At 46.0% G+C, this 10,000-nt stretch overlaps 1 protein-coding gene across 1 annotated transcript in view; it reads left to right on the top strand.

The window, feature by feature from the left end:
* The window catches only part of LOC110532677 (retinoic acid receptor gamma-A), a 97,696-nt gene that overhangs the window by 19,414 nt on the left and 68,282 nt on the right, over positions 1–10,000 (top strand). The window contains exon 2 of the mRNA XM_036988694.2: positions 3,911–4,293. Coding sequence (XP_036844589.1) covers positions 4,125–4,293 — 169 coding nt within the window. The 5' untranslated portion in view covers positions 3,911–4,124. The remainder of the gene's footprint in view (positions 1–3,910; positions 4,294–10,000) is intronic.

Here is a 10,000-nt window from a genome sequence, read left to right as displayed (position 1 = left end):
TAATGTTGTAAATGACTATTGTAGCTGGAAACGGCTTATTTTTTTTGTGCTGATTAAAGAAGCAATAAAACTGGCCTTCTTTAGACTAGTTGAGTGTCTGGAGTATCAGCATTTGTGGGTTCGATTACAGGCTCAAAATGGCCAGAAACAAAGACCTTTCTTCTGAAACTCATCAGTCTATTATTTTTCTGAGAAATTAAGGCTATTCCATGCAAGAAATTGCCAAGAAACTGAAGATCTCGTACAACGCTGTGTACTACTCCCTTCACAGAACAGCGCAAATTGGCTCTAACCAGAATAAAAAGAGGCGTGGGAGGCCCCGGTGCACAACTGAGCAAGAGGACAAGTACATTAGAGTGTCTAGTTTGATAAACAGATCCCTCACAAGTCCTCAACGGGCAGCTTCATTAAATATAGTACCCGCAAAACACCAGTCTCAATGTCAACGGTGAAAAGCTGACTCTGGGATGCTGGCCTTCTAGGCAGAGTTGCAAAGAAAAAGCCATATCTCAGACTGGCCAATAAAAATAAAAGATTAAGATGGGCAAGAGAACACAGACACTAGACAGAGGAAGATTGGAAAAAAAGTGTTATGGACAGACAAATCTAGGTTTGAAGTGTTCGGATATGTCTGTTGCCCAAAATAATTTATATTCATTTCAATCACAAAGAACATTCGTGAGACGCAGACTAAATGAAAAGATGCTGGAGGAGTGCTTCTGTCATGCATGGTGGAGCAATGTGATGGTCGGGCGGTGCTTTGGTGGTGGTACAGTGGGAGATTTGTACAGGGTAAAAGGGATCTTGAAGAAGGAAGGCTATCACCCCATTTTGCAACGCCCTGCTATACCCTGTGGACGGCGCTTAATTGGAGCCAATTTCCTCCTACAGCAGGACAATGACCCAAACCACAGCTCCGTATGGTACGCAAGAAGTGCCCATCAAACCAATCCAATTTCTGGGAGGTGCTTCAGGAAGCATGGGGTGAAATCTTTTCAGATTACCTCAAGAAATTGACAACTAGTATGCCAAAGGTCTGCAAGGCTGTAATTCCTGCAAATGGAGGATTCTTTAACGAAAGCAAAGTTTGAAGGACACAATTATTATTTCAATTACAAATCATTATTTTTTAACCTTGACTATATTTCGTATCATTTTTCAACTCATTTAACATATTTTTTCATGGAAAACAAGGACATTTCTAAGTGACCCCAAACTTTTGAATGGTAGTGTGTATATATATATATATATCTGTCTGTCTCTCTCTCTCTCTCTCTCTCTCTCTCTCTCTCGATTCAATTCAAGTCAATTCAAGGGACTTTATTGGCATGGGAAACATATGTTAACATTGCCAAAGCAAATGTAGATAATATAAAAAAAGTTAAATAAACAATAAAAATGAACAGTAAACATTTCTCTCTCTGTCTCTCTCTGTCTCTCTCTGTCTCTCTGTCTATCTATCTATCTATCTGTCTGTCTGTCTGTCTGTCTGTCTGTCTGTCTGTCTGTCTGTCTGTCTGTCTGTCTGTCTGTCTGTCTGTCTGTCTGTCTGTCTGTCTATCTATCTATCTATCTATCTATCTATCTATCTATCTATCTATCTATCTATCTATCTATCTATCTATCTATCTGTCTATCTATCTATCTATCTATCTATCTATCTATCTATCTATCTATCTATCTATCTATCTATCTATCTATCTATCTATCTATCTATCTATCTATATATCTATCTATCTGTCTGTCTATCTGTCTGTCTGTCTGTCTGTCTGTCTGTCTGTCTGTCTGTCTGTCTGTCTGTCTGTCTGTCTGTCTGTCTGTCTGTCTGTCTGTCTGTCTGTCTGTCTGTCTTTCTGTGTGTCTGTCTGTGTGTCTGTCTGTGTGTCTGTGTGTCTGTCTGTCTGTCTGTCTGTCTGTCTGTCTGTCTGTCTGTCTGTCTGTCTGTCTGTCTGTCTGTCTGTCTGTCTGTCTGTCTGTCTGTCTGTCTGCACTGCATTCTGCTCAGTTCAGCCTCAGATGTGAATGTTTTCCTCTTTTGTTTCTGCCCTGTATTCATTACCCATATTTTTCCGCTTCCCCCTGGTTCACAAATCACAGCCGTTCCAAAAAAAGCAGCTCTATCTGAATTCCTTGGCTGTGCTGTTTCAAAAACAAGCATCTGACACCAACCACTCATAAAATGACTCTGGGTGCACTGAGCTGAGGCTGAGCTGTGAGGCTGAGCTGTGAGGCAGAGAGCTGTGAGACAGAGAGCTGTGAGGCAGAGAGCTGTGAGGCAGTGAGGCAGAGAGCTGTGAGTTAGAGAGCTGTGAGGCAGAGAGCTATGAGGCAGTGAGGCAGAGAGCTGTGAGTTAGAGAGCTGTGAGGCAGTGAGGCAGAGAGCTGTGAGTTAGAGAGCTGTGAGGCAGTGAGGCAGAGAGCTGTGAGGCAAAGAGGCAGAGAGCTATGAGGCAGTGAGGCAGAGAGCTGTGAGTTAGAGAGCTGTGAGGCAGTGAGGCAGAGAGCTGTGAGGCAAAGAGGAAGAGATCTGTGAGGCAGAGAGTCAGGCTGCTGTGCTGGGTTGGCAGAATGAACAGAGAGCCTCTTTATTGTGGAGTTCTGCTGATTTAAATCATATGGCAGAGCCTGGAATCACTGCAAAATTATGGAAAACTTTCAAAACTGCACAAACAAGTGCCCTCCCTCCATCTTCTCTCCTGTTAACATTTTTGAAACTTCTTATTTTATTCTCTTCAGTACGTTTTTTTGCTCCTCCTTCTACTACTCACTCTTCAACTCTCACAGCTTCTCATATCTCTCTGTGTTGATGTCACTCTTCAACTCTCACAGCTTCTCATATCTCTCTGTGTTGATATGTCACTCTTCAACTCTCACAGCTTCTCATATCTCTGTGTTGATATGTCACTCTTCAACTCACAGCTTCTCATATCTCTGTGTTGATATGTCACTCTTCAACTCTCACAGTTTCTCATATCTCTCTGTGTTGATATGTCACTCTTCAACTCTCACAGTTTCTCATATCTCTCTGTGTTGATATGTCACTCTTCAACTCTCACAGTTTCTCATATCTCTCTGTGTTGATATGTCACTCTTTAACTCACAGCTTCTCATATCTCTCTGTGTTGATATGTCACTCTTCAACTCACAGCTTCTCATATCTCTCTGTGTTGATATGTCACTCTTCAACTCACAGCTTCTCATATCTCTCTGTGTTGATATGTCACTCTTCAACTCTCACAGTTTCTCATATCTCTCTGTGTTGATATGTCACTCTTCAACTCACAGCTTCTCATATCTCTCTGTGTTGATATGTCACTCTTCAACTCACAGCTTCTCATATCTCTCTGTGTTGATATGTCACTCTTCAACTCTCACAGTTTCTCATATCTCTCTGTGTTGATATGTCACTCTTCAACTCACAGCTCCTCATATCTCTGTGTTGATATGCCACTCTTCAACTCACAGCTTCTCATATCTCTGTGTTGATATGCCACTCTTCAACTCACAGCTTCTCATATCTCTGTGTTTATATGTCACTCTTCAACTCTCACAGTTTCTCATATCTCTCTGTGTTGATATGTCACTCTTCAACTCTCACAGTTTCTCATACAGTATCTCTCTGTGTTGATATGTCACTCTTCCCTTCCACCCCACCCCACCCCTCCCCATACCTGTTTTGACCATTGTGTTGTAGTTTGCACATCCCTCTGAAATTGCTTGTTTGGAATAAACTGTTCAGTGTTCCAGAAATATCAATCCTCAGAGTTGATGTAAGGTGAACAGTGTTTGTAGAAAATAAAGAACATTTGGACAATATTCCACATTTTATCATTACTTAATGTGACAGTAGTTATTCTTCATTGTGTAGATTGGAAAAACAATGTTGCTCTTTTTGTGTGTCTTCTGATAGATGCGTCATATGATCATTCCAACCAGAACTCTCCTGAGCCAACCAGAACCTGTGCCCCTCATCCACTCCAGTGCCCTGATAGGCTGCCTCTGGAAGAACTTTCCAGGGTCTTCCAGGTGGTGTGTGTCTGATATTCCCCAGCCCAACTGCCTGAGACAGAGGGTCTGTCTGGGATACCACCAGCCTTCTGGGTACTCCTCTCCTCTCTGTTACCATGGCTACCAACAGGGAGCGGCAGGTGGGTCACATGACAGGGTTTCCACCAGCTGTCTACCCATTTGCCTTCAACTCCATGCGGAACCACTCCCCCTTCGACCTGCTGGCCAATAGCAGACTGTTTGGGAGGTTCAGCACAGACCTCCCTAAAGAAATGGCCGCACTCTGTAAGTGATGTTACTCAAGTGTGTGTGTGTGTGTGTGTGTGTGTGTGTGTGTGTGTGTGTGTGTGTGTACCCAATCATGCATGAGTGTGTGTGTCATTATTACATTTTGAAACAGAAAATGCTAACTTTTAATTGAACATGCATTCATCTGTTTGATATAAGAGGCAATGAGATAAAGAATGGAAAGGAAAAGGGGGATACCTAGTCAGTTGCACAACTGAGTGCATTCAACTGAAATGTGTCTTCCACATTTAACCCCCTCGAATGGAGCAGTTCCATAAAATTGTGTTGATTATTTGTTGCAGGTTTGTTTTTTTAGGATGCTGCTTTAGATGATGCCGTGGTTCCAAACTCTGAGAGTCAGTAAAGTAAAGCAGGCGTCCAGTAAACAAGTCTCAAATAACAGACAAAACAATATCCTTTTCACATGAGGTGATGAAAGGCGTGTATGTCGGGGATTGTGATGGGTGTGGGTGGCAACAGCTGAGTAAAAGCTACCGAGCCCCCCCACCTCTCTGTGTGCATTCTCTCTCTCTCTCGCTCTCTTTCTCCTCTCTCTCTCTGTCTCTCTCTCTCCCTCTCCTCAGCACAGCATGCCTGAGCACCTCTCCAGCCTTTCAGATGTCAATCACTACCTCCCCCTGCTGCTGCCCACTTTATCCTCAAGGTATTTAGAGAGAGAGAGAGAGAAACAGAGAGAGAGAGAAACAGAGAGAGAGAATTTAAGGAGAGCACCCTAAGGTAATATCCTAGTGTGGTGGAATCCAAGAACCCACCCTGCTAGGAAAACACAGACCTCTCTGTCTGTCTTTCATGTACAAATTTGAAGCACACCACTTTCGTGCACTCACAATGAATGAAATCTCCTTCATTGATAAATACTGGCATGTGTTAAAACAAAAACCAGTACCAAAGGGTCACAGGTCACAAACGGTTAAATTGTTGTTCATACCTGCATGGATTAGATGGTTGTCAGATCTTTATTTGAAAAGAGAATCTGTTCTCAATAAGTTACGTGTTATATGCAAAAGTATGTGGACACTCCTTCAAATGAGTGGATTTGGCTATTTCAGCCATACCCGTTGCTAACAGGGGAATAAAGGACACCGCCATGCAATCTCCATAGACAAACATTGGCAGTAGAATTGCCTTACCGAAGAGCTCAGTAACTTTTAAAGTGGCACCGTCATATGATGCTACCTTTCAAACAAATCATTTCATCAAATGTCTGCCCTGCTAGAGCTGCCCTGGTCAACTATAAGTGCTATTATTGTGAAGTTGAAACGTCTAAGAGCAACAACGGCTCATCTGTGTAGTGGTAGGCCACACAAGATCACAGAACAGGACCGTCGAGTGCTGAAGCTTGCAGTACATAAAAATGGTCTGTTCTCAGTTGCAACACTCACTACCGAGTTCCAAATTACATCTGAAAGCAATGTCAGCGCAATAACTGTTCGTCAGGAGCTTCTTGAAATGGGTTTCCAAGGTCGAGCAGCCGCACACAAGCCTAAGATCACCATGCGCAATGCCAAGCGTCGGCTTGGAGCAGTGGAAACACGTTCTCTGGAGTGATGAGTCACGCTTCACAGTCTGGCAGTCCAACGGACAAATCTGGGTTAGGCGAATGCCAGGAGAACGCTACCTGCCCGAATGCATAGTGCCAACTGTAAAGTTTGGTGGATGGTGGAATGCTACATTGTCCCATGCAATCACAAATGTCCTCATGTTTTCTCCCAACTGTTCACTTTCTGCTTCTGGCACCAGTTGTTGGTGGAGGTCATCTAAAAACAAAAGAAGGCGCTCAGTGTTGTAGGAACCAATCTGGCTTTTCTGCAGGACAAAAGCAGCACTCCAGATTGTAGCACACATTGTGATATTTGCTCCTCTCTGACACAGCACATCAACGGTGGCCCTTTCCCCGATGACGTTTCTTCCCAGCCGACGTGTTTTTGCCAGGTTAAACCCTGCCTCATCTACATAAATGATTTCATCTGATTAGCCTCCAACTCCATGACTCTCTGAAATAATTCAAACACAGTATGTGTAAATGCTTTTCAGTATGTCCTACTGTATGTACTGTAACCCATGTTTACATGTAGAGTAGCATAGTGTAAAACTCACTGTAGAACAAGACATATTGGATAGACCATACCTGGACATATTGGTTCCGGAGTTCCTTGACACACTCACTGTTCCTTTCAAAAGGAACTGTTTCATTCAAACTCTGTTTTTGGTCAGATTCCAAGCAATGGTAGTCAGACTGATGCTTTCCACATTGTGAAATACTAGGTTGTTCACTACAATTCTGATCTGAATTTCTCTCAGTTTTATTGCATTGTCAGCAATGACCAATCCTACAATGGCATGCTATTGGTCTTCACTGAGGTGCTTTCCTCTTCCCCCAGAGGGATGAAGACGTTGCGTCCTTTAGAGGAACAAAAATACAACATATGTATTAGCATTGGGACTGGTGGCCTACAGTTACTGTGGGACATAGCAACAGTAATGGTAGAAGAAGCCCTTGTGAAATGCATTACATACCTGTTGGTTTGTTGAAAATTCAGGATAATGGAAGCCACGGTTGACTGTCTGAGATTAGACTCTTTCACCAGTCTCTCTCAGTGATAGACCATGGTATTAGACTGGACTCTTTCACCAGCCTCTCTCAGTGATAGACCATGGTATTAGGCTGGACTCTTTCACCAGTCTCTCTCAGTGATAGACCATGGTTTTAGGCTGGACTATTTGACCAGCCTCTCTCAGTGATAGACCATGGTATTAGGCTGGACTCTTTCACCAGTCTCTCTCAGTGATAGACCATGGTTTTAGGCTGGACTCTTTCACCAGCCTCTCTCAGTGATAGACCATGGTATTAGGCTGGAGTCTTTCACCAGTCTCTCTCAGTGATAGACCATGGTATTAGGCTGGACTCTTTCACCAGTCTCTCTCAGTGATAGACCATGGTTTTAGGCTGGACTCTTTCACCAGCCTCTCTCAGTGATAGACTATGGTATTAGGCTGGAGTCTTTCACCAGTCTCTCTCAGTGATAGACCATGGTATTAGACTGGACTCTTTCACCAGCCTCTCTCAGTGATAGACCATGGTTTTAGGCTGGACTCTTTCACCAGTCTCTCTCAGTGATAGAGCATGGTTATAGGCTGGACTCTTTCACCAGTCTCTCTCAGTGATAGACCGTGGTTATAGGCTGGAGTCTTTCACCAGCCCCTCTCAGTGATAGACCATGGTATTAGGCTGGACTCTTTCACTAGCCTCTCTCAGTGATAGACCATGGTATTAGACTGGACTCTTTCACCAGCCTCTCTCAGTGATAGCCCATGGTATTAGACTGGACTCTTTCACCAGCCTCTCTCAGTGATAGACCATGGTATTAGGCTTGACTCTTTCACCAGCCTCTCTCAGTGATAGACCATGGTATTAGGCTTGACTCTTTCACCAGTCTCTCTCAGTGATAGACCATGGTTATAGGCTGGAGTCTTTCACCTGTCTCTCTCAGTGATACTCCTCTCCCTGGTCCAACTACTCCTCTCCCTGGTCCAGCTACTCTTCTCCCTGGTCCAACTACTCCTCTCCCTGGTCCAACTACTCCTCTGCCTGGTCCAGCAATTCTTCTCCCTGGTCCAACTACTCCTCTCCCTGGTCCAACTACTCCTCTGCCTGGTCCAGCTACTCCTCTCCCTGGTCCAACTACTCCTCCCCCTGTGGAGGTGAGAGGTAGTAGGGTAGTATCAGGCCTGTGGGGGTGAGAGGTAGTAGGGTAGTATCAGGTCTGTGGAGGTGAGAGGTAGTAGGGTAGTATCAGGTCTGTGGGGGTGAGGGGTAGTAGGGTAGTAGGGTAGTATCAGGTCCGTGGGGGTGAGGGGTTGTAGGGTAGTATCAGGTCTGTGCGGGTAAGGGGTAGTAGGGTAGTATCAGGTCTGTGGGGGTGAGGGGTTGTAGTGTAGTATCAGGTCTGTGGGGGTAGTAGGGTAGTAGGGTAGTATCAGGTCTGTGGGGGTGAGGGGTAGTAGGGTAGTATTGGGTCTGTGGAGGTGAGTGGTAGTAGGGTAGTATCAGGTCTGTGGGGGTGAGGGGTAGTAGGGTAGTATCAGGTCTGTGGGGGTGAGGGGTAGTAGGGTAGTATTGGGTCTGTGGAGGTGAGTGGTAGTAGGGTAGTATCAGGTCTGTGGGGGTGAGGGGTAGTAGGGTAGTATCAGGTCTGTGGGGGTGAGGGGTAGTAGGGTAGTGTCAGGTCAGTGGGGTTGAGGGGTAGTAGGGTAGTATCAGGTCGATGGAGGTTAGAGGTAGTAGGGTAGTATCAGGTCCGTGGGGGTGAGGGGTAGTAGGGCAGTATCAGGTCCGTGGGGGTGAGGGGTTGTAGGGTAGTAGGGTAGTATCAGGTCCGTGGAGGTGAGGGGTTGTAGTGTAGTGTCAGGTCTGTGGGGGTAGTAGGGTAGTAGGGTAGTATCAGGTCCGTGGGGGTGAGGGGTTGTAGTGTAGTGTCAGGTCTGTGGGGGTAGTAGGGTAGTAGGGTAGTATCAGGTCTGTGGGGGTAGTAGGGTAGTATCAGGTCCGTGGAGGTGAGGGGTTGTAGTGTAGTATCAGGTCCGTGGAGGTGAGGGGTTGTAGTGTAGTGTCAGGTCTGTGTGGGTTAGGGGTTGTAGTGTAGTGTCAGGTCTGTGTGGGTGAGGGGTTGTAGGGTAGTAGGGTAGTATCAGGTCCGTGGGGGTGAGGGCTTGTAGTGTAGTATCAGGTCCGTGGGGGTGAGGGGTTGTAGTGTAGTGTCAGGTCTGTGTGGGTGAGGGGTTGTAGGGTAGTAGGGTAGTATCAGGTCCGTGGAGGTGAGGGTTTGTAGTGTAGTATCAGGTCCGTGGGGGTGAGGGGTTGTAGTGTAGTGTCAGGTCTGTGTGGGTGAGGGGTTGTAGGGTAGTAGGGTAGTATCAGGTCCGTGGAGGTGAGGGTTTGTAGTGTAGTATCAGGTCCGTGGGGGTGAGGGGTTGTAGTGTAGTATCAGGTCCGTGGGGGTGAGGGGTTGTAGTGTAGTGTCAGGTCTGTGTGGGTGAGGGGTTGTAGGGTAGTAGGGTAGTATCAGGTCCGTGGAGGTGAGGGGTTGTAGTGTAGTATCAGGTCTGTGGGGGTGAGGGGTTGTAGTGTAGTATCAGGTCCGTGGGGGTGAGGGGTTGTAGTGTAGTATCAGGTCCGTGGAGGTGAGGGTTTGTAGTGTAGTATCAGGTCCGTGGGGGTGAGGGGTTGTAGTGTAGTATCAGGTCCGTGGGGGTGAGGGGTTGTAGTGTAGTATCAGGTCCGTGGGGGTGAGGGGTTGTAGTGTAGTATCAGGTCCGTGGGGGTGAGGGGTTGTAGTGTAGTATCAGGTCCGTGGGGGTGAGGGGTTGTAGTGTAGTATCAGGTCCGAGGGGGTGAGGGGTTGTAGTGTAGTATCAGGTTCGTGGGTGTGCCCTATGGGCACTGGTAGAGTCATATGGGCACTGGTAGAGTCATATGGGCACTGGTGGAGTCCTATGGGCACTGGTAAAGTCCTATGGGCACTGGTAGAGTCATATGAGCACTGGTAGAGTCATATAGGCACTGGTAGAGTCATATGGGCACTGGTAGAGTCATATGAGTACTGGTAGAGTCATATAGGCACTGGTAGAGTCATATAGGCACTTGTAGAGTTATGTGGGCACTGGTAGAGCCATATGGGCGCTG

The sequence above is a fragment of the Oncorhynchus mykiss genome, chromosome 9 (assembly GCF_057628025.1).
Source record: "Oncorhynchus mykiss isolate SJ-2025 chromosome 9, ASM5762802v1, whole genome shotgun sequence".
Classification (NCBI taxonomy): Eukaryota; Metazoa; Chordata; class Actinopteri; order Salmoniformes; family Salmonidae; genus Oncorhynchus; species Oncorhynchus mykiss.
The sequence above is the reverse complement of the archived record's forward strand: the minus strand, read 5'-3'. Positions and strand labels throughout refer to the sequence as shown.